At 36.5% G+C, this 26,491-nt stretch overlaps 1 protein-coding gene across 6 annotated transcripts in view; it reads right to left on the bottom strand.

Moving 5' to 3' along the window:
* bcas3 (BCAS3 microtubule associated cell migration factor) overlaps positions 1–26,491 on the bottom strand; it is a 402,243-nt gene that overhangs the window by 195,151 nt on the left and 180,601 nt on the right. Inside the window, exon 23 of one of the 6 annotated variants that reach the window (XM_087282566.1) lies at positions 17,511–18,680. Coding sequence (XP_087138692.1) covers positions 18,673–18,680 — 8 coding nt within the window. The 3' untranslated portion in view covers positions 17,511–18,672. 6 annotated transcript variants of the gene reach the window in all.

Genomic DNA, 26,491 nt, shown 5'->3' with positions numbered 1-26,491 from the left:
AACCTATTCAAGCCTTTAAATGTTATTTTATGCTAAATACTAGTGAAAGATATCTAGAAAAATATTATGTTTTGTCATCATCGCAAAGACATTAGTTATTAGAAATTAGTTATCAAAACTATTATGATTAGTAATGTGTTGAAAAAAAATCTTTCCGCTAAACAGCCTTTATTCTTTTGCATGGAATAATCAACAAACAAACGTGCAGTTTAAAAAATTCATTTCACTAAATGGTTTTTAAAAAGAGTATAAATGATTTAGAACTTAAATCCCAGGCCTGTAGATGTTTTGAATAGTTTGTTTGCAAATGTGTGATTCAGGTTAACTGTTAATTGTTTTTTGTTTGTCTGTTAGACCCATGTGACTTGTGGGCGCTCTTGTAAAAGATATTTTTAATCTCAATGTGTCTTTCCTGGTTAAATAAAGGTTATAATAATGATAATAAAAACAAAAAAATGGGGGAAAATAAACAGGAAGGCTTATAAATCTGACTTCAACTGTATTAAAAAAATACATAGTAAAGGTTAAAATAAGACTAACTTAAATTCAATCAGTAATTCAATAAAAACATTTTAACGTATTAATCATTTACAATTTAAGAATTCAATCCAGATACAATTTTTAAAAAAAATCTGTAATTAAATTTTTTAATGGATTTAGCTTTCATTCTTTTTAAATACGACAATCATTTTTATTGGCCTTCTATTGTGAACACTGGATCTAACTAGACCAGAGATGCCCAAAGTAGTTGGCCCATGCTGGCCATCCCAGTCCTTTAATGGAGATTGTCATTTCTAATTCAATGTAATCTTTTGCTTGTTTGTTTTTAAATATATATAATGCATTAGTTAGTCTAATATGATTAAAGTAAAGCTTTCTATTTATTTTTAAATATTATTTTTAAAAATTAGGAAATTACCCATGGCAACTTTGTAATACAGTTTGATTTATTTACCTTCGGCCCGCAGCTCTCAGCTATGTTTGTTTTTTGGCCCTTCATAAGAAAAAGTTTGGACACCCCTGAACTAGACTGAGCAGCCAAACGTTGACCCCCTCAGTGGGTTAAAAATGGCACTGCACATGCCAGACAGACTTTATGATGAAGTCAGCGTCAACTAACTCACAAGCAAACAGTCCTTTACCAGCAAGATGCAGGCGGAGTTAATTTTTAACATGTGGAAAACAGCATAAACCAGACACAAACTTGGCAAACGAAACATCTAACAGCAGACGCAGAGTTTCGCATGGGAGGTGAGTAATCATAAATGTCACCAGCGACTCAAACGTGCGTCTCAGGACGGCATTCTGACAAAGAGCTATGGGAGAAAGTACACGAGTGCCGCCAATGAGCCTCATTCATCCTCCACGCTACATTTGAAACCTGTTGCTGGGTGAGAGACGGAGAGAAAGAGCTCTCCTCTAATCGCCTGTGTGTGTACCATGGAGCAGATAGATGTCGGAGGTATAATTGCTAACGTCTGTCTGGTAGCATACAGTAAAAATAGCTGCAGTAACCAGTGAAGCCGTCCAATCCCGGGGCTTCTTTTACTCCCTGGCCAATTACAGCACGATTGGCTAAGCAAACAAAGACTTATTGGTTGTTAGGTTGGCCTCTCCTCCCCTGCTCTGTTGCGCACACAACATCTGCAAACACCTGATACGCGTCCAGCGCCCCGCTGCCCTACACTCTTGTTAAATTGTTACCACCTTTCGCTAAGCCAGCTCCGACAATTAACAACACAGCTCTTTACTTCAAAGGGCCACTGGGCCTGTAGGTTTAACCTCGCTGCTCCTGAAGATTTGTTTTTGATTTTCATGAGATCCCAAGACGCTTTCAACTTTGTTCTCTCACTCTCACCGCAGCGTCTAGATCCAACCTCGCTGCCAGACTTGGTTATACGTTATAAATCTCAGGGTTTAAGTTAAGAGAAAGAAAGAGAATTATCTGTGTTGTTAAATTTGGAATTCAGAAATCATTTAGTCGAAAAACGTTCAACAACAACAACAATTTCTTGTTTCTTCTTCTGTGGTGCTTTAAAACTGAGTTAAATTGGGTTTATTTATCTTTTATCACACATGTGATACACATATTAAAGTTCCACCAACCCAGTTCCCAAACAACATACTGCATAAAGTAGATTCTAAATTAAAAATTGGCCATGAATACTGTTCATCAGTGACATAACTTCAGGCTATTTGTATTCCCAAACACTAAAACAGCTTGGAGCATTAAATCAAATCAAAAATCACTTTGATTTATTAGAAATTAGGGCTGCTTGATTATGGAAAGAATCATAATCACAATTATTTTGGTCAATATTGTAATCACAAAAAGGTAACGTGATTACCATCAAAATATATTGATATAAACAAATAAATAAATAAATGAGAAAATATTAAGGAAAATACCAACACTTGTAGCTAAATCATGAAAATATTGAAGTTTAATTATTGTTTAATACTTCAAGTTTTAATAACTTAATTTATTTCAAGATGAATAATTCTAGGACTTGTTTGATTGTCTTTGTTTTACGTTACACATTCTGCAATAGCATTGATATATAGGAAATTGAATGATTTCTAAAATGTAAAGGTGTAATATCAACCATATTTAGTAATGAAAAAAATGTAACTTGATTATTTTCTTATTAAAGAAAAGAAAATTGTATTTATTATTAAATAAAATGTAATCTAATGTTTTAATTAAATGAAATCTTACTTATTTTCTTTATTTTCTTATTTAACGGCTATGGTAGCTCAGTGGTTAGCACTGTCGCCATACAGCAAGAAGGTCACTGGGTCGAGTGCTGGCTGGGCAAGTTGGCATTTCTTTGTAGAGTTTGCATGTTCTCTCCGTGTTGGCGTGGGTGTCCTCCGGGTGCTCCGGTTTCCCCCACAGTCCAAAGGTATGTGGTATAGATGAGTTGAATAAACTTAACTGGCCATAGTGTACGTGTGTGAATGAGTGTGCATAGATGTTTTCCAGTACTAGTAGTAGTTGGCTGGTCATTCCGCTGTGGCAACCCCTAATGATTAAAGGGACTAAGCCAAAGGAAAATGAATGGGTGCATTTTCTTACAGATGTTTTTCTATCAGGAGCAGATTGTTGCATTGATTGCTGCTTTCTCATAATTGTTGAAGGCCAAAATTGGAATCAAAACTCAATTTTGATTAATTGCACAGCCCTATCAAAAACAAAAAAAAAAAGAGTCAAAACGAAATCACAACTTTTTACATTTATCTTTCTATATTATCAGGCATTTTGCAGCTTTCTTGATACTGAAATTTAAAATAAAAACAAAATAACCTGCATGCTTAGCCAGTAAGTTCATCCTAACATATCGAGCACATGCACTAACCTGTATGTCATCACTTGTAGCGTCATTATCAAATAAAAACAATGAAGACTATCCCATATATTTTACCATCACTGTATGGTAGCTAAAAGTGTTTTAAAGCTTCACAATGTGGTGAAGGAGCCTCAGGCTTGTGCTACAGCTGTAGGTCTCTGACAGCACAAATGTCCAACTGCGGCTCTGTGCTGCTGTTCAGAAACACACTCCAATGAATCTTGGTGCAGAACAACACTCACTATATGTGTCTGCAGCCGTCTGTTTTTCATCGGGCAGCAGGCTGAGTGCGCAAGCAGTAGCATGTGAAGCGTATTCGGGCGCCCCCTCCCAGCATATCACCATAGCCCTACAGATGCCCCGGCAGCACCAAGAGTGAACTAGAGCAAACGCGTTTATGAATTAATACTAGGGCAGAGGGGTCTGTGTGGGTGTAAATGTGTGTGTGTGTGTGACAGCGAGAGCGAGAGAGAATGAGAGCATGGGGGTGCAAGAAGGGTTTAGGGTGTGTGTATGTGTGTGTTTGTGCTGCTCTTTTTCAGTGAGCCAGACTCCGTTGCAGCCCCAGGATGTGAGCTGTCACTTCAGATAGCTGGTGATGAGGCACAGAGCTGTCAGGAAAGGTGAAGACGGCCCAGAATAGGAGAGAGAAAACGAGGGAGACTGACTGACTGATGGACTGGTGGAGAGGATTTCACTGGGAAAAACGCTCAGTTGTCAAAGAGAGAGTGGGCGATGCGACAGAGAGAGATATTACTGTTAAGGGCAGACAGGATGTCATAGCATCAGCTAGAAAGGCAAAAAAGAGACAGTGGGTGTCACTGTCTGTGCATCTGCAGATACTAATGTACCTGTGCATGTATGTGTGCACAAAAACCTTGAAACATTAGGAATGACTCATGGAGAAAGGCTGGTTTATACTTCTGCATTAAGTGATCGCCATTACCCACAGTGCATGCTTTGGGCATAGTCATGCATTTATACTTCTGTGTGCTGTTTGTGTTGCTCTGCAATAAAACTTGCGAAACGCTAGCTGGCAGTAGGTTATGTTATGTTTTGCAGGTGATTTGTTGTTTCTAAATGCTACTGGCAGCTGTGCAACAACTATAATCATAAGGTAAACACAAAACAAAAATTTCCATTTCAATCTCCTTCACGGGACTTGGCACTTGTAAACACTCGCTCCATAAGGCTCATGGCTCTCAGCATTGCCCACACTTGGCACAGCTACCAAGCTGACCAATCACAGAGCTTGCGATATGCGTTGTTGCCACATGTAATTACATATTTTTGAGAGGTGCGTGTCAAGAGCATACTCGTGGGCTTGACACTGAAATATAAATCAGCCTTAAGTTTGCACTTTGGAATTTAGGATAACATTTAAAACCATGTTAAAAAAAACATTGCAAAAGAAAGGTAAAGCAAACCACAAATAAATAAATAAATAAATAAATAATGTCAAACCACAACGCAAAAACAAAAAAATACCAAAAACAAAAACATGAAACAAAACCAAAACTGCACACACACAAAAAACTTAAAAGCTATGTGAAAAAAATATAAAACAAACAAAAACACATAACTTCTAAACAACAAGAACAAAAATTAAACAAAAACAAAATAACACAAACAAAAATAAAAAACAAAAACAAACAGCAAAAACATTTAACAAAATATAATACAAAACACATTTCCCAGTGATGGGTTGCAGCTGGAAGGGCATCCGCTGCATAAAACATAAGCTGGATAAGTTGGCGGTTCATTCCACGGTGGTGACCCCTGATTAATAAAGGGACTAAATTGAAAAGAAAATAAATGAATTAATGACTACAAAACACAAAAAGGAAGACTAAAACATAACACAAAGAAAATAAAAACAAACAACAAATAAACAAACAACTCAATTCTAAATGCAAAACACAGTAAACAAACCAAGCACACAGAAATGCAAAAAATAAAAGCTACATAAAAAACACAAACAAACAAAACACATACATGACAAAACAACCAGAACAAAAACATTAAACAAAAACATACAAAAAAAACACAAAAACTAAATAAAAATAAATAAATAAATTAAAAAAACATACAGCAAAAATTTTACAACTATAATACAAAACACAAAAAGACTAAAACACAACACAAACAATAAAAACAAACAACAAACTGCACAAAACAAACTCAATTCTACATGCAAAACAGCAAACAAACCAAAAACACACAGAAACACTGACTCACTTAAATAATACAGTTTTAGCAACTTTACAACAAGATAAATGTTTCTATACTCAGTACACAAACATGGAACTATTAGTGAATAAGACCAAAAGTGGGTGTATCTCCATCTTTGTGTATGTGTGTGTGTGTTGAAGAGAAAGAGAGTTGCTTTCTGGCAAATCCTCCAAATTTTGAGCTCAGATGTCCTCAAAACAGTTCACAATATGCAGTCGTTTTGTTTGTGGTCGGGTGTCCCATATGTTAAAACTTAATTTAAAAATTGGTGGAGCATTACATTTGGTGAAATAAAGTTTTAATACTTCACTCCGCCTGACCACAGAATCCTCTAAAGTGGAGGAAATTGAGAATAAAAGAAATAGCTGTTTGCACCTCCTCACTTTCAAGCCACAGTTAAATTGCAGCACGTTTGGACATGCAAAAGCCATTATTACAGCTTGGTTGTGATTATGGTAATACCACATCTTATTTATCAATAGGAGGATGACACCGAGATTCTGGTGGTATATGAGCGGATGGAACGGAAATGTTTTCTGAGGTTCAGCTTGCTAAGTAATTACATAACTGCAGAGATAATAATGGTGTGATTTCTGTGTGGTTGCCTTTCCAAGTGAAGGAATCAAAGAACTCAAAACTAATGTGCCCATAAGTAGTGTAAAATGATAAAAGAAGCGATAGTATTCATTTGTCAGTACTTTACTTGGCAATACAAAAATGGAAGAAGAATGTACTGGCTTGGATAAAAATATGTTATTCATTCCACCTTAGAAACAGCTTATATACAGATATACTGCATGTGTATAATACAAACCTTAAAGGGATAGTTCACCCAAAACCTTAACATTACACCTTTAAAGAGTTATAAACCTTTATGTGACTCATTCTTGCTTCTTATCTTGCTTGTCTTCCACAAAGCAAGATATTTAAAAGAAAGCTAAAAACCTGTAAACACTGATATTCACAGTGAGGAAAAATTACTATATTGAAGTCAAAGGTGTTTTCAACTTTATTCCAAATATCTTCATCTTCAACAAAAGGAAAAAAAAAAAACTTCAAGTCGATGATGAGAAAACAATGACAGAGTTAAAACATTTGGGTGAACTATCCCTTTAAATATAATAACTTATGCACATTATAATTAAGAGCCCATATTATGCATTATAAAAGGTCATATTTTGGTTTTGGGGGTCTTCAACACAGGCTGATATGCACACAAGGTCAAAAAACACTTTCATTGTCTTATAATATGCATTTATTTTTACCAAATTATCCCAATGACTCCCATATGATTTGTTCAGCGATTCATTTGTTCTAAAACCACTCCTTTGTGTGAGACCTATCTGCGCTGATTGGTCTGTTGACCCAAACTGTTGTGATTGGTCGGCTGAGTTCAACAAGAGACAGAGAGAAACACCCACCACGGTTATGAAGTATTCGGCAGAGTATGTGAGAGCCCAATGCAGGAATGCAATAAAAGAATGCAGTTAAACTCCAGCATATTTCTCTACTCTTAAACCTAACCCCAAATAATAACAATGACACACATTCACTATTAATCCACACAGTGGCAAAAGTTTATAAACTATTTTGAAAATTGACCATGCAGCGCATGTGAGGAACAGCTGATAGTGGCCATAGCAAAGACAAATGGCAGAGAATCACGAGTTCAGAAATGCATTTAAATCAGTAAAGGAAGAAGCACGCGTCACATTTTATAAAATGGTTTATAACGCAATATGTAAATAACCCCAGATTTAACCTGAGAAATACAGTTCGGCACTAATCGATATAGATACATAATTACAAGCTTAGGGGGGCATTTACAACTTACAACACACAATTAAATACATATTTTACAAACTACAGAAAACGCGGCAACAGTTTTAATTACACTTACATGTTATGATCCGGAGGAAGAAGAAACTGGTTCATACTAACTGCAACAGTTACTGACAAAGTTCCATACATAATAGTCTCTGCTGCTCCTTTTAATAGCAAACGATCGTCAAATCCTGCGTTGCAGCGTAGGTTATCATATCAAACTTCAGAAAAATAACAGGAACAAACGCATCACTAGGTTGGCTATACTGTGGTATAGTTGTGAAAATGAACTTTAACTCTTTTTCCCCCACAGCTGAATCTCAATCTGTCAGTGAACGTCATTTTAGCGTCATCATCCCTCCTGTGGTGCCCCGTGCTCCGCTAGTGTCTAAAGGGAAAGGCACGTTGACGTTTTACCGGATCTGGCACTACATATTTGGTGATGTACCATATTGACGTTAATGTGTTCAGGCAAAAGATCTGAACCCAACACAATTCATTTATTCGACTCTGAGGCGACTATTTCGTCAAAGAATCAATAGTTTTAAACACAGCACACTTTCAGATTTAAACTTCAGCTGGATGTTTTCATTTACTTAGTGCTGTTACACACTGCATGGAAAGTCTTTTTTTTTATTTCTTTAATTGTCTTCAAATCATCTGAGCTTACATTTTAAATATCCTCTACTTTTTACCCCCATTTTTAGACAGTTGGTGTATTTGGGGGCCTTGAAGTATTCAATATTTAACAAATCAGTCTCCTTTGAAAATCACTGTGTTAAAACTAAGCAAAACGGAAAGAATAATAAGCTTAGCCATCTTTTTTCATCGAATGCTGAGGTGAACACAATACATTGTGACATGGCACACTTTGGCCTCTGTAGCAATTGGAAATCTCTTCAATATGGAGGCCGGCAAAGCTGATTCAAACAGCGGGTTCGAGATCAAGCCCATATGTGGATGTTATTTAGTCGCAGATTGCTCCCATACTTTCTCTCGTCACTGCAGAACTAAAAATACAAATCCTGGCGAAACAGACTAATTAGACCAGCTTTTTGGGCGGAAATCGCAGCCTCGGAAAAAGATTAAGCGACAGTGCCATACTTTCCTTCCTAGGTATTAACTTTGTTCATCTCCTCGGGATCTCGGTCAGGTGAAGCTCAGATGAGCTCATGATGGTTTCTAAAAAGTGGATTTTACCATGTGAGTCATCATCCAGCTCACTGCGCAGCATCTGACCTTAAAGGAAGGCACGCCACAGCCCACAAACACATGGCCTTGAGAGACTCCTATATATTGGCTTCGAAAAAGCCCACCACTAATTTGAACCGTTTAAGCCACTTTAAAGAGGGACTGATTTAACTTTGATGAAAACGGAATTGCCTCTCACAATGTGTCTTTCAGTTCAGAAGTTTAACACACTGCTACCAACCACTGAAACCAGCATGCTTAGCAGCAGGATCAGTCTCTCGTAGTAAGACGGCTGTTGGCGTCATCAGTAGATTATTAAAATGCTCACTATTGAGTGCCTTTTTTACAACTATACCCAAAACCTAATGAAATGACTCCATACACTTTAAAACCCGACAGTCAACTTCATCAAATTAAGAGTGTAGTTAACTCAAATTTTACTTAAAATTAAATCTATGCATTTGAAAATAGTTCTGAACTCAGTGTTGAAGGTAATGAGTTAAATACCTCATTACTTCAAATTAAAAGGAGTAAGTTCACAGTACAACTCATATAGATTTGTAGCAAATTTGCATCCTATATGGTTTTTATTGGTTTTCTGTGAACAATCAGTCTACTTTGACCCTGTAGTGCTGTAACTGAGGCATGAAAAAGTTTGTTTTGTGTTGTTGGCATGCAGAAAATACATTTTTTATGTACCACAAAAGCAAATCTTTTCATGCACATCCAAAGGATAAGGACTTGGGCTCAAACAATATGGCAAGACCAACACCAATGTTACTGTTTGTATTTATGTTTGTTATAGTTTGTAATAGAAAAATCCTTTGAGATTTTCAAAATTATTTACATATAAAAATATTTTTTTGTGTTTGTTCAAAGTACTTAGTTAAAATGAGCTGAATCAACACAATTCTAGCTTTTTTAGACAACTTAATTGTTTTATGTTTAATCCACTTAAATTTGTAAAAAAAACAAAACAATTAAATTAAGTTAACTTCACCAATTTGCATTGTGACAACATGACAAAATTGTGTGAAACCTGGCATTTTTTACAGTGTTTGCTCTCTCAGATTGGATCTATGCTTAGTTTTTAAAAGCAGTTGGTGCTGTGTGATTTATACTTTGCTTGCATCCAATTCCTTACAATTACCACTTGAACCTAAAATAAACATTTAGAAATCTAGGAAAGCTTTAATTTAATTACAAGTGTTCATAGTGTGCTGTGTTTACAAAAATCTCATGAAATAAAGCTAACTTATATGATTTGCCAAACCCACAAGCGTTTTGTGCTGTGATTAAAAAAAGTGTTGCATTATGAAAATTTCAAAATCGATTCCGCACATGATTTTGCACCACAGCTGTACTGTTTGCACTAATGTGTAATACAAAGCATCAAAAACACATACGTAGCTAAATTCAGATATAATAATGCATGTTTGATTTCAGATATATGTTCTGCAAAGTCTGACACCAGGCGCAACAGACTGTGCCATTTAACCAGTCAGAGCACAGCAGACTGCAAAAATATCCCTAAACAAACCATTATTTCTGACTTTATAGATGTAAACTTATTGTAGGAGACATCCAAAATAAATTGTTCAATTAATAAAAAATGAAATAAATCATATATGCTCATTCTATTCATGTTTCATATATGTATCAATTACTAAAGAAAAACTTCCAATTATTTTTTAATTACTACTGTATCCCAAATTCATTCTATAGACATAAATCAATTGTGAGTTCAGTCTCCATATGCTTCATGGTGTCTATTGAGTTCCAAATCAGCCATTTACGAGGTTCTAATTCAGTTCGAATTAGCCATAAAAGACAGCTGTCAATGTAGGATGCAGGCAGTAGGCAACTCGCTAGCTTTTAAAACATGGCTTAAGCTTCTGCTCACTTTGTCACATGACCAGTTTCAGATTGAGAGTGCTAAAAAGTCAGAAGTCATAAAGTCGTAAAAATCTAATCCTTATCCTACAGGGCCAGTTCTCCATGTTCCTCCAGTCATAACAGCCACACTAAACCCAGGTTCTCCAATTCAGCATCACTGAAATGCTCACACCAGATCAAAGCAGTGAATGTGGCTACATCAGAACGGGGATTTCCAGCAGTGTTCTGCTGTCTGCACCAAAATTACTTTACTCCCTGTGTCCTCTAGGCGACAGGGATGAATTAAAATAGCCTCTAATAGGACATGATGTGGTTTATGTAATTATGCAGTGATGTTAAGCTTCTTTTACACAACACAAATTACAAATTCATCTCACAAAACACTATCTGTCATTCTGCCTTCATAAATAAACAAACAAAACCATACTCTACTTATAGTGATACTCATTACAAAAACTACAAGATAATAGATGAAAAATGTTTAGTAGTCTTCTATGAGTATTACATTATGGATATGTAATTTATATGCATGCATCTCTGAATGTAAAAAAATAAAAATAAAAAGATGTTATTTTTTTTCATGGTGCCTTACAATTTATTACTGGTTTAAATGCTTGCATGTCTTTTTAATTTAGAGGGCACCTATGATGAAAATCTTTTGTAATCTGTTTGGACAGAACTTTATATATTGTGTCCACAGTCATATTGGGGTGATATAAACAGGATTCAAAATAGGATTCAAATTCCTACCATTTTGAGGCCGACTGCAACGAGATGTAGGAGTGCAGTTTCCCCGCCCACCAAATTGATTGAAAGCCGGGTATTAACATGTCTCCATAGTAACTAGTATAATCATATCAACAAGACAGGACATGCACAAAGCAACAAAGATTAAAAGCTCTTTTCAGCTCTCAGTGATCATCAATCATCATCAAATGTGATGTGTTCAAAAAAGAATTTTACAAATTTAAAATGTTTTTAAAACAGTGGATGTTTATAATGAATTTCAATTTCAGTGATTTACTTTATCACCACAGCTGCATGTCAGTACAATTATTAAAGAAGATCCCGGTTTGTGGACATTAAATAAGTTTATTTTGCACATTAACATAATGGATATCCATACAGCAGTGGACATTAACGTGTATGCTGTCACATTTTCGGTGCAAACTAGTGCAAAGTTAAACACACACTTGTGTCTGTCTGTGTGTGTCTGTGTGTGTGCGTGAACTTTGTGACAACATTGTGTGTGACTCATCATTGCAGAAAGGTTTGAATTAACTCGACAACAAATACATCAATTAGTCATTGGGAAAGTTCTTACTGTAGTATTTCTCACAAACATTATGCGAGATCTGCTTCCTTCGTGTCTGTCACTGTGCTGTTTATCTGACACAGCCGGAAATTGAGGCACACTCAGACAGGCACAGGGGAATGGTGGGCGGGGAGAACTAGCATTAAAGGCACAGGCAACAAAAACAGCTAAAATGTGTTCAGAGCAGAAAATCCCAACGTTCTGAAAGGTATAATAAATAATCTGATAAGTGTTTTGAGCTGAAACTTTACAGACACATTCTGGAGGCACAAAAGACTTATCTTAAATTTTGAAAAAGGGGTAAAATAGGTGCCCTTTAAATTATAGACTCTCTATCACTCTATGAGAAATTATAGAATACAGTCTAAAAATAGTTATTTCAATTTAATGTTGCGTGTAATACAAATGCTGGATTTTTTTTTTAAACTAAACGAATATAACCCAACGTTCGAGTTAGTCCACATTTTACCCAATATGGGTTTAAAAAACCCAGCATTTCTTAGAGTGTAGACTTTAACAGATGTGTTCTTACATGAAATGCAGATTTTTCATACAGAAAAAGGTCAGTCTGTGTTTTCTAATTATGCTTCGTATGTATGGAATGAGCCTCAAGATACACTATGCAGTATGGAATCTGTACCATCTCTCGCTATGCAAAAAAATATTTTAAGGTCTATCTATTTTGAAAAGTGCACATTTTCTGAAACTGATGGTTTGCACAATTTTAAGATTGTGTGATATTGAGATATTGTATATGGAATCATCCTGGGTAAATAAGAAACTAAATAAATATAAAATAATAATAATAAATGTGGCGCAATGGGTAGCGCTGTCACCTCACAGCAAGAAGGTTGCTGATTCGGGCCTTGGCTGGGTCAGCTGGCATTTCTATGTGGAGTTTGCATGTTCTCCCCGTGTTCATGTGGGTTTCTTCCGGGTGCTCCGGTTTCCCCCGACAAATCCAAAGACATGTGCTAGGTGAATTGGGTAAGCTAAATAGCCCATAATGTATGCATGTGAATGGGTGTGTATGGGTGTTTCCCAGTGATGGGTTGCAGCTAAAAGGGCATCTGCAGCGTATAACATATGCTGGATAAGTTGGTGGTGCATTCCGCTGTGGTGACCCCTGATTATTAAAGGGACTAAGCTGAAAAGAAAATGAATGAATGAATAATAATACTAACTTTCTGGTTATTAATAAAAGAGAGGCACAGCCTCTTTGTAGCACCACGTGGTCGCCGTGTGACTAAACTGCATTAGGGCCTGGAATTTTGGGAAAGTTTTAAAGTGAGTGCAGCTTGAAATGAGGAGGGTAAAATAAGTACTCAGCATAGGCAAGAATAACAGTCTGGCCAAGCTGCTTTAGAAACATCTGTGTCTAATTACAAACTACATCCTACCAGAGATCCACAGCAACAAGAACAACTCAGGCAAAGAGCTGAGAGTTCAGGAATGATGTCAAATTCAGGTTCCACCGAACATCGACATATTTAGCCTCTGAGTTTGTGCGAGACTATTCCAAATGCCAAACGAAAGCATCATTTGGCCAGAGGTAAACATTCGAATGAGCCGTTCCTCTAGTGTTTGTGTGTTCAAAGCAAAAACAACAAGACAGGCACATGCGGGGAGTGTGAGGCTTTTTATAGCAAAACGGCGATATCATGTTATCGCTAATTTAGGGCCAGAAGGAACGATCGTGACTTCAAAAGGCAATGGAACATGGAACTCAACCAGAGCCTGAATAAAATGAGCAGAGTGTGTAAACTGGCTGAAATCCGGAACAAACAGCGAATTGGCAAACTGTGCGTGTCCAGCTGTGCTCTTTTTTTTTTTCTCCACTCTCTGCTTTCCCTCAGTGCTCAATTGAGATTTGAGACAGACAGGCGGACACATGCGAGCACGCACATGCAAAAAATGCGAAATGACCATTAGTGTCATGCCGCGGCATTTGCATGTCTAGCGTGTGACTTTAAACTCACCACGACATGGCTAGCAAGTGACAGTGGTGATCAATGTCTGTCATGGCCAGTTTATGAGCGTGGCTTACGAGTGATCGAGCGTGGTGGCAGCCTGCTAGTGCCATGTCACCGCCGGACGGCCCAGAGCCATGTTTCTGCACCAGCATGTCAGCTGTCCATTATCCACAGTGACAGGAGTGGCTATAACCCAAAGTGGCACAGAGATGGCTTCTTAACACATGAAAAAGAAACATCATGTTCTCGCGAAGAATTTGAATATTTTATCCAGGAATAAAAACTGACTAGAAATGCCCTTGACTGCACTTAATGTACCAACGACTTATATATAAGATCATTAGTGGCATGAATGATGAGATCATGAGCATTAATCACTTTAAGGCAATAAATGAAACATGAAAAAAGTACATATTCAACATTTTTTGGATAAAATATGCATATGTATGTTTTCACCCAAAAAGACCAGATCTTTAGCTGTTTTGAGACCTTCCAAAATTGAGAAAAAAAAAAAACATCAAATAAGAGAGCTCTGATTTTAATTATCTAGCTGCTAGTGATAAATAAGAAAGCACTGATTTTAATACTCTGTCTGCTACTGATAAATAATAAAGCACTGATTTTTTAAAATACAAACGAATCTGCCTGTGTAATTTTAAATATGACACAAAAATCAAATATTTGTAAAGGTGAAAATGCTACAAATTATTATATTTTTTTTTTTATCAACATTAAAATCAAGTGCATGGAAAAATAAAAATTACATTGGGATTAATTTTTAAAATCAAAATGAACTGTTACATTTTAATGTTAAATTCTGAAGGAGTACTGGATCTTATGAAGGTCAAAAAATAAAAATACCAAAAAGGCAATAATTAATTTAGTTGAGGGACATCATCCCCAATATTAAACTTATGTGCCAGAAGTCATGATCCCCAGCGATCTAATCCTCATAGGTCACTGGAGAACACTCACTTTCACTTGGATTATAATTCTGCCACCATATGAACTACAACTCCCTTAAGGCACCACCCACACACACCTGTTCTGGTTCTCCATCTCTCTCTCTCACACACACACACACACGCACGCACGCACGCACGCACACACCCACACACACACACACACACACACACACACACACACACACACACACACACACACACACACACACAGCTGAGAGATGCTCAAGACTGATTACACAGATTAAATAAATGGCTCAATGTGACAGACTTTGCTGAGTCTTTTTTGGTTACCCTGCAACATTAAGAAGTGTTCTTCTAGTCTAGTCTTTTCGTGTCTGACCCTTGCCTTGTTCTCTTAGTTACATTGTCTGCAGCATGTATCGACCATTTGCTGACCTGACTAGACTTCTGGATTTGTCTGTATGTACCCGTTTACCCCTGTGTTTGACCATTGCCTGTATGACTATTCTTTAATAAAGCTGCATGTGGATCCTCAACCCCATTGTCATAACCGTACATTACACTTTGCTCTCTAAATATTTATAATAAAACATTTAAATCATTTTAAATTCATATTGAAATTGAGCGTAACAGAAATCTATATTATTTTTACATTTTTTCACGTGTACAACATGTTTCCCAGTCAATATGCAGGTCCTTGGGGAGAGCTTTTGTGGCCTGAAAGGACAGATTTTATGACTTCACGTTTCTCGAAACGTATGGCATTTATATACTGCTGTGAAAATACACAAAAATCTTATAAAATGTTCTTTTATAAATCTCAAGAACTACTGGACAACCATTGGACAAATTTTTAAAAATCTTCAAAACCATCCTCAAAACTCTTGGACTAAATAAGTAGCTTATTACTAATGTTTCAATACTATTATATCAATCAAGAAATAAGAGCTGTGGGTCCATAGGCTTTCTCCGTCTCGCTGCTGAGGGTAGATGGGTAGACATGGCTTCTTATGCTTGGTTGTGTGCTCCAAGGGCATATGCTTTGAGTTCAGTCATTCGCAAATGATTTAAAAGCCAATTATGTTGTTGTTGCTGTTGTAATTACCCATATACAGCGGATGGTTCTGTGGTCTAATTGATTACCATCAAGGCATTTGTTTCAGCAACAGAAGCTGTAGAGGGGGAAAAAAACTACACAAATGTTTCTCTTTAATTTAAGAGCCGTGTATTTTGTATCCTTTCCTCATAACAAGTCAAAATGACCTGATGATCACCTGAATTGCAAGAAAAACTTTAACTCGAGCGCTTTTTTTTAATCTACGGATCTGTGTGTGTTGTTGACGGCTCCACCAGCTGAAAAAGACACCCATGGTGTGTAAAATAGCCTTGAAGAGGCGATTTCTCTGTTTGAGCTGCTGTTGTGAAGTGACATTTACCTAATTCCGCTCTAAACCTCATTGCAATTAGTGGGCGGCTGATAGTGATGCGGGCTGACTAACACGGCCAGCGTCAGCTTCTAAACTAGTCCTCGCACACCCACGGTAGACGCTCAAGTCCAGGAAGCAGGAGCTGGAAGGCTGCTGCATGCTCCAGTAAACAGACGTGTTTGCTACTTGCCCGCGCCACGTTTTTGCGCCTCGCTTCACCCCCTCCAAACACCGGGTCGAGTCAGACAAGCCTTAATGGACACTCTCTTTTCGGCTGTTGGTGACTTTTTCCGACTGCAACTGCCAGGAGACAAGCTCCATAATTACATCGGAGGCTCCGGGGAGGAGGGAAGTGTGGGGTGTCCGACTTGTTAGGCCTCAACAATGGCTCAGACCAAATCAGTGAAGATTGGACAAAGACGCGCACAAGTTACGCTTTCTGCCATTGGCAAAATGCACGCCAGAAGCAACAGAACCAATTAAGAGTTGACTGCAAGGGCCTGCTGTGACCTGGTTTCTATACTTTCTAAAGAACAAATACTGAGACGTACATTTAAGCATTTACTGAATAGGCTGAGATGTGACAGGATTCATAGCCGCAGAGAGCAGCATGATTCACAAGAAGAGTGCATGCTTTTTCCTGGAGATTACTAACTGTTCCTCCTCTTATCTTCCTAACATTGACTTATACAGTATGCATGCTCATCACAACTGGTTTCTTAAACTATATTTTAGCGTCACAGATATATTTATGTAAAAAAAAATAAAAAAATGAAACCACATCCTTATTCTGAAGTGAATTACTTAGAATTATTAATCACATCACTGTACATTGTATTACATTTTAAAGGAATAAAAATGCTTTTTAATTACTAAAAATTTAGTACATTCAAAAACAAGTGCTGTACTTTTTCCTTTTAAATAATATTTTTAGTTTGTCTGTTTTTGTTCAAAAAAATTACAAAAGACATTTTGGGATCAGAGTATCAAATATATTCAAATGCAAATCCTCATTTTGATGAAGTTTAAAGTAATTCAAGAAAACAAATGCAGCCCTGGTGAGCATAACAGATTTTTGTAAGCATAAAAGAGAATGAAATGAGGCCTAATATTTAATAATAGGCCTAATATTCCCGTTCAAGTGACAAATCCAAAATATTTTTCAAGCAAATAAATATACAGTTCATTGTAAAACCCAACAGTCAACTTTATCAAGTTAAATAAGTGTAGTTAACTCAAAATTGACTGAGTTAATTCAACTTGATTAAAAATTGATGTGAACTCAGTGTTGAATGTAATGAGTTAAATACCTCATTAATTCAACTTAAATGGAGTAAGTTCAGATTACTCATATAGATTAGTTTTAACTTAAATGGTTTGTAGCAATTGGTTTCCTCAAACAGTTTGAGTTACCCTAACTTATTGGGTTTTACAGTACTCGGAGTTCTCTTCATTTACTGTGCTCAAATTGCTTCATTTACTCAAATGGATTAAGTTCACAGTACTCATTAGGATTAGTTTTTTAATTTAAAAGGTTTGTTGCAATCGGTTTACTCAAATGGTTCGAGTTACCTTAACTTTTGGGTTTTACAGAGTAGGAAATAATTCAAAACCTATATTATGCATTTTGATGCATTATTAGTATGTTGTTGCTTATTTTTTTATTTATTTATTTATTTATTTTTTTGCAGCATGCAATGTATAGTTTTTTGGCCATCAAACAATTATCAGCAAATCATTATCAGAGATGGAAATTTGACTTTAGTACAACCCTATCACCCAATTTCAGTCACTGTGTAAACTAAAACAGTAATGTTTGTCTGTGGGTCTGGGTGGCGTGACCTGCGCCTTTTCCTGCCACCATTATATCATCATTGATATCTCCAATGTTTTTGCAATGTTTTGTAGCAATCCACAAAGCCAACTCAAGGAAAAATTGTGCAGTGAACTGAATTGAAACTGCCAGTGGCCTTCTGGCAAAAGGTCAAGAGGGATAAATTGAGGACGCCTAGTCTAATGGAGATGCAGTTTGAGGACTTGAGCCACACCGAGAAGCCTTTTCTGTTAAAAGGGGGTCACTAAGAGTAGAAGCTGTGAGTTTTGTGCAATATAAAAAACCTGTTGTGGAACAGGATGTGAGAGGTTAATTGGTACCCTGTGTGAAAGCTGTTAACGAGTGAGCGAGTGGAACACCCAGGATGCACTGGGACATACCAGCAGTGCCATGAGAAATAAACGAGCGTGGGGAATATTTCCTTTGGCCTCGGTATCGTCCTCTCTAAAGGATACTGGTCACGCCTGCAAGCTGGGCCGTGTTAACAATGTCTCGCTGCACCTCGCCGGTTCACACTGTTGGAGCACTCACAAGCGCACTCATGCGGACACACACAAACGCACTTTGGGCTCTTATGGCTGGGCACCTTCTCTTGTGATTGCTCACTGGTTCCATAAGGAGTCTGAAGTGGAGCGCTGTGGGCGGACAGGGGACGTGGGTGTAGAGGACCAGCCAGCGTAAAGGCCTGTTTAGTCCAGAGGCCATCATGAGCCTGGGGGCAAAGCAGACAACCTAATCACTCTTCTAATGGTACACAGAGTCTTTCTTATGTCTGAGCTGTGAGCCTTGGGCCATGTGCCACTTCCAGCCAATACTACAATAGCCAACACAGAACCTCCCCCTACTCAACCAAATCTTTTGTTTTCTTTGCTCTGAAGAATCGCTGTTTGTATACAGGCCTCATTCCATTGGCTTCCTGTAAACATTTAGACAGGATGCTCACAGAGATGTTGCTATATTGACTTCACCTCCATCTGACAGGTGAAGGCTCTAGAGAGGCACCCTCTGCACTTTTCCCCCCAAACGCCTGTGACCGTCTGAAAATGTGCAGTGCTCACTCAAAAGACAGCTTGTTCAGACAAATTACATGCTGTTTGTGGTGTGTGTCGCCGTAGAAGACAGTGCATCACTTCGATGTGCCTTCCGCCTGCTGCCATGCAGTTCTGGGGAAGTAAGGTGTTTCTCTCAAGTGACAACACTTAAGACTTTCACCCATAGCACTATGGAAACATCCCATAGCCATCTTACACAGCAAACCAATGATGCACAAGCAATCCCATTTCACACTCTCAGATTGGAGAGAGACAAACAAAACTCTATGTGATCTCGGCTACAAATCTGTAGAGTGCAAGATACGGTGAAAGCAAGAGGTAAATCAAATAGTGTCACCAAAAGATTTGATGTCATTTTAAACACAGCAGTAGACACCCTCTGTGTTGCAAGTTTTAAGGTTTCTATTTAAGTTTATTTTTTTTTAAAGAATAAATTTGCAAAGGTAAATATGAGCAATTTACTGTAGGTTAGTCGATTGCACAAAGGGTGTTCAGCTTGAGCATGATTTACTAATCAAAAGTTGATTTTAATATTTTTTTTAAATTCTATATATTTTTCTAAGCAGTTAAATGAAAAATACATTCAAATAAAACAATAGAGCTTTCTATTGTACAGTACTAGATCATTTGCTGTAAATTAAAGCAGTTTAATAAACAAAAAGACTGCCAGATTACATACTTATAGAAGTAAAACACATCTTACTAAATCATATTCTATTTTCTGGCATAGTTAGAACTAATAATAAATAATAATAATAAAAAAATAAACTTACTGGCCAATTGGAAAGTAACACTGCTCCACATAACTGGATGTTAGGAAGTGTTATTTTGTAGCAAAGTTATTACTCAAAATAACAAAAGGTGCAGAATAACAATCTTACTGTTCTTTAAGGTGTTCTAAGTCCCTCACCTTGGGGAACAAAGAAACATGGGGTAAATTGTAACACAGAGTTTTAAGGTATTTGCTCAGGGTTAACCATTGCATGCTTCCAAGGTTTTCACCACAGTGTCGGCAGACGTCTTCTTGCCAATTATTGAAAAAGTTTGGTGAAATTTGCATAAGAAACACAGGAGAAACCATTTTTGCAGCTTAAAAGTATTCTTGATTATAGTCGATTTTTTAATTTTTATTTAAAACAAATCTGTGAAAGTATAAACGTAAAATCTTATATTGCTGTGATCACCTTTTTCTAGGCTAAAAGATGAAAGCAATTTGAAGAATGTAAAAAACACACAATAACTGTGAGCCAGTTTTGAGAATAACACAGCGGCGTTAGTTATAACAGTGTGTAACAGTTAAGCCATGCGCTGTTGGACACAAATTAAACTAACAAAATATTTTTTGCATTTTGACTTTAATGTTGAGAAATTTTTATGTAAAATATTTTTTAAAAGAAAATATTTTTAATATAAAATTTTTTTTATTGCTAATAATGCAAATACATGCACTGTATAATAAATAATAATGCAAATAAATCCAAATGTGTTTATCCAATAGATAAACATATAAATAAATAAATAAATAAATAATAAACATACTGTGCTATGGAGAATAGAAAATAAATTGTGCTAAGAGGAAATATAACTACTATTTAAAGTAAACAGAAATTAAATTAACGCTGTAAAATCTGCCTTTTTAAGCACGTGTTACAACTAACCCTCTGTTACAACTTGCCCCACTGGTTGGGTAAATAGTAAAATTTTTACTGGCACTTTTGGCAATACTGCACAGAAACCATAGGTCCGGCGATCATACAACCAGTGCTCATTTGTAGGAGTCTTTTGTGTTGTTGGTAAAAAATATGTTTTGTCTAACCCCATTACTTTGTTTATTATTTGGCCACAAACAAAAAGTGTTTACTTTGTGCCCTGCTCTCCCTATACCATCAGTTATTTTATCCAAACCAGCATCATCATCTCAAACCCCACACCCCACTAAAATCTAAAGGACCAAGCAGGAAGTTCTGCGTACTAAAGGAACTGCATTCATCTGCCCACCATGTGTACAAATCCAACTCTAATCAGTGGCCAGACTGCAATAATTAAGGTAAAAGAACCATGAGATGAGTTTTACAGCCTTTGCCAATCCATGTATTTGAACATATATGAAGCACTAGAGATGACACTGTCTGACATGCATTACAATGGGCATTCTATGAAAAAAAACATTGTTCAACAACAACACTCTCTCTACAGTAATGTTGTACACCAGTGGTCACCAAACCCTCAGCCAATGTGTATCCCTAAACTTGGCCTTGCTGAAAGCAAAATTTACCCATCAAAAATAAATAAATAAATAAATAAACAGAAATATAGAGCTACATTTAACATTTGCATTTCCAGCTTGAACTATGTAAATGCACTAGTTTAACCTACTTTACACTTTAAAATTGAAGAAACCAAGAAAATATGCGAAGATGCACATGGATGACATTGTAGGCTGACCATTTGGGTGACAATGCACTGTGACATTAACAGTAATCAGATTATATGAAGTGTCTGTAAACTAAAAAATAAAAAAAAGATGGGTAAAATGATTTTCAATGACACCTCTGCAGGTAGCCTACTACATCAGCATTTTATAAATGAGCTGTAATACAACTCTAATATTAACACTAATATTACTACTAATATTAATACATTAAAAAAAATTATATAATTCAGCAATTGTAACTGCAGTTTTGTGCAATATTTTGCAGCACCAATTCACAATGTTATTAGAAAGCAAACTACCGCTAGCAGTTGAATATTATTGTGGAAGCTTAGAGTCTGATCACACTGAACGCACTGTTTCAGTTGGGGGCACTTTTTAAAGATGCTTTTTCATAGCGCTGATAGCTTTGTATACTGATTATGTGCCTTCGAAGTCATTAAAAAACATGTTTTTTACAACTCATGTGCTGTATTCATGCATAGAAAATACTAGCGTGTCACAATTAGGTATGGTACGATAACAGTTTCAAGGTATACTGTGGTTTGGAAAACTCAAGGTTTTAAAACCACCAAAATTTTTCTGCTATATCGGCCCTAAGGTATATGTAAATGTTTTTATTTACTTTTTAAAAAACGTTTTTTAGGACAACAGTATCTCCAGCAAAAAAAAAAAAAAGCCATTTTAAATTGTAAATAAATCTACATTTTTGAAACAAATAAAAACAGCAGAAGTCAGTGACTCATTAGAATTATTTAGCCTGACATATTTACAGCTCCAAAATATTTTAAATGATTCTCAAAATAAAATATATTGTGTTCATAATTTTTTTTTTTTTACCCAGTCATTTAAAAAGATTGTAATTTAGAGCAGTAATCACAATACCGTGAAACCGTGATATATTTAACCAAGGTTATCATGCCGTCAGAATTTTATATAGGCCCATGCCTAGTCAAAATGCGTGCATGTCGTTCCTTATTGGTGCGCACAAGCCGAGCATCTCCATTTGAAATAATGACCTTGAGTGCACAGAAGACATGATTTGTAAACAGCCTTTACTTTGAGGCTGGCTCCTCGCAGGGTGCAGGATGTCTTATGAAGAGCTGTATACAGTAAACAGCAGTTGAATCAAGAAAAATAAAGAGAACTCCTTATAAGGGGGTTAAAATTAAACTGCAGTTGAACCACAACTGTCTGTATATCTGTAACACTATATCTTCAGGTACTTTGACCTGTTGACCTGTGGTCTCATGTAAATTCTTTTTTTCCTTTTTACAATAAGTTATGTGTTCTGGTTTATGTCTTCTCAATGACAATTCTAATTTCTGTATAAGTACACTAAAGAAGAGAATGTTGTTTGCTGGTTTTACAGCTACAACGAAGGCCTTCATAAAAAAAATAAAAATAAAAAAATAAAAAATTTACACCACACGTGTGCAAAAACATTTTGGATTCATATCCTCCTTAAAATAGTGACTTGTGAAGATACAATAGCACAAATTAATAAGGCTAAACCTAGTACCATTGATGCATGGTAATGTTCTTCTTTCAATATTTTAGACTATATACTATAAAGCAGGGTTATTCAATTAATTTGTCATAAGGGCCAGTTTATGAAAAGCATCCCAAATCAGTGGCCTGAGAGATATAACTTGCAATATGAGTGATGACACAACAGCATATAAGAGCCCATGTGTTGTAGTTTTGCTCCTTAAGAAAGCCACGTTGGATTTTTCTACATTAGAATGTTACTATATTATATTTTGAAACTACATAATATCAGTGCATTGTACAAAACTTTTTTTTTTTTTTTTTTTTTTTTTTACAAACATTCAAAAGTTGTATTTCAAAGCAAAACAAAAGCAGTGCATTGTTTAGGTAGAATTCTACATTCAGACACATTCATAGGCTATGTTTTGAACTGCAAAACATAGATTTTGGCTGTTTGGTTATAGATTTTGGCTGTATGTTTATTTAGTCCGAAGAGTAATTGGTTTCACGGTTATAACATCTAATATAGATTTAACCTTTATATTTGGCAAGTATTTAAATGAACTCTTGTTATAATCTGCGTTCGTACATGCATAATCATTTTAATAATTTGTAATAATTTGTCTATATCTTTTGTTTACATTGCACTGACAGCCACGCACAACTCTTACTGCTAAAGCGTGAGACTTTTTTACTGGGTGCGCCTGTATATTGGCATTTATTCTAACATAATTTAAAAGGCATGATTTGTGAATGATCTGCTGCTATAGTTAATCTAGTGTGCGTGCGTATTAGCCTTGGTATACAAGTTGGAACTTTAAACTAGCGCACAGATGGCATAACTTTGTTTACTTGCAGCAGTCATTCAAATCTGCCGTGTGAGGACATTTTGATTTTGCCGGTAAGTATAATGCCAATAAAAGAAAAAACGGTGAACAAAAAATAACTGTGTGCAAGCATTGTTTTACACATATAACCATGACTGCAGCGCCATCACCCAGCAATATCACTGTCTGAAGGCAGGATAGCAGAGAAGGTAATAAAGTCCTTCAAATAGAAACAATTCCTCGCTGAATCTTTCAAGCAAACATACCCAACTGGTTCTGAGAGACACATAAAATAACAAAGGCAGTGCAGGTGTTTATTTCCACATAGCAGGTAGTAATCGGCACAAACTTGGCTGCCCTTCGGCGCCTCCGGCTCCGACTCGGCATCGGCGAGTGTTATCCGGGCCAAGTGTGGCCCGCAGCTCGCTCATGCACATGTGTTTGTGATTACAGTGCTTTACACTGGCCCGATTCCGGTCAACCATATCTGGCCCGAATCTGTCTGTAGAGTCCGGGCTGCTTCTGGCAAGGACTCGGCTTGTTTAACTGATGACAACCGAATAAATTCTTATTTCATCTAGTATTTTGTAAGCTCCACATTAATTGATAATTTAAGAAAATATCCATGGTACGACAAAAACAAAATAATAAGAATATTTTGTGTGGATGGTCGCAATGTTTAGATGCAAACAAAACAATATTAATTATAAATGGATTATACATTGCTAAAGATTTGCAGCCGTTTTCGGTGATTGGAGGTGCCGGCTTTTGACATTTTATAAAAGCACTCGACAGTCTCGCATTTTTTAAGCCCCAAGATAATTAAGATGGTTTATTTATGTTTACTTAAGTACAAATATGTTTATTTGAAATGGCCAATTTATCTTTATTAACTTAACATGTATGTTTATTTTCAAAGTGTAGGATTTTATGTGTTCCCCAGTTTGTACATGGGCTGCAGCAGCTGTGAGATTTCAGTGTTAATTTTTATTTTATACAACAAACTAGGAACTAGTGTACTTTTCTTGACTTTCAAGTAAAACAAAATGAGTATTGCAATTAGTTGTTTTTATTTTTTTCTCCCTAACCTCTTACTGTTCCTATTGCCTATAGAATAAAAAAAAAAACATGTGTCAAGCCAAGAGAACTGAACCGAACAGAAAACCGAGGTATGTATTGAACCGTGGGCTAACTGTATTGTTTCATCCCTAATATTAACACATTAAACATAACTCTTAAAGCTTAATATTCAGTCAATTTTACAATAATCTAATTTGCACTGCTTTTAGAATATACAGATTAATCATCATAAAACTTGATTAAACCACAAATCTTTGATAAAAGAACTTTAAAGTGGACGTATGCATGGAAAATATATTCTATAACAAAAATAAACACATTTAACCAGCAATTATTATGTAATTTGAGTCAAATTCACAACAATCTCATTTAAGCTTGTATTAATATGCTCATATCAATAATTTTAAAATTATGAGATAAAAAAGAAGTAGAATCTTAATCTTTGTTATTCAAAGTCATGAACAATGAGCCTGAAAATAAAGTTATATTAATATCAACAACACTCTCACAAAATACCCAGCTGATTCAGTCGTTGCCTAACGACAAAAGAAAAGCACATCAAGCTCCTTTTTTTTTGTAAAAGAAAAGGCAGTGGCGTTCACTTGTATTGCATCATTAATGTACTAATTCTGAAACCAAACCGTTACTAAGAAGCAGCATTTTAAAAACTTCTTCGTGGGCCGAATGAAAGTGTTCAGCAGGCTGCATATGGCCCGCGGGCCGTAGTTTGCTCACCTTTGATTTAAACACTATTTAAATGTTTTCGCCTACTCACGCCACTAACTTATTGTCAGGTGACTCACGCTCTGTGAACCCTTCAACTGCAGCTTGTGTTGTATTGAACAGACGCACGTCACTTCAGAACTATAGTGGCTTTTTGTCGACAGAACTAAATTTATTAATGATGTCTTGGTCCCACTATTTGTAGGGCCGGAACAAACTGCCTCGGGGGCCAAGTTCGGCCTGCAGGCCGCCAATTGAATAGCCCTGCTGTAAAGCAATGACCATATAAAGTTTTTTTTTTTTTTTTTTCAGATTGAAAAATTGTTGATATGTCTGTTGCTCCCTTTACCCTTTGTTTGTTTGTTTGTTATTCTGTTAATCTTAAGACAATAAAACGTTGATCACAAAAAAGGGGAGATAAAGAAATGCAAAAAAAAGTCCCCTTTCCAGATTTGGGTCTCCCCTTCATTGCAAGTCCATGGCAGTTTTATCCAAGACCACCAGGAGGGGAAATGTACGGAAAGTGCCCACAACCAAAAAGAACATCTTTCAAGTTCACAGCAAAAATAGTATACATCAAGCCACTTGCTAAAATGTAAACTTAAAGGTTAGTGGTTGGGTTCAACAGAGAGTATGAGCAACAGCAGCAGTGACGCTTGCCTTAGTTAATAATGAAATGCAGCGAGGCCCAAAGGAGGCGTCCTGGCTGTAGAGCGAGGTGTCAGAATAGAGAGTACAAGCGCTCCAGGTCTGATATGAAGGCGTTATATTCGCTTGGACAGGAAAGCTCGCCACCTTTGGATTGGCTTGTCACAAATCTCCCACCACCGACAGCATTAAAACAGTTAGTGCTGCTGCCATGATAATCGCGTTCTCTCTTTCCATCCCACCACACAACTTTCCGACACGTACCATCGAC

Source organism: Danio rerio, chromosome 15 (assembly GCF_052040795.2).
Source record: "Danio rerio strain M-AB ecotype USA chromosome 15, GRCz13ab, whole genome shotgun sequence".
In the NCBI taxonomy this organism is placed as follows: domain Eukaryota; kingdom Metazoa; phylum Chordata; class Actinopteri; order Cypriniformes; family Danionidae; genus Danio; species Danio rerio.
This window is presented reverse-complemented; position numbering and strand designations above follow the sequence as displayed.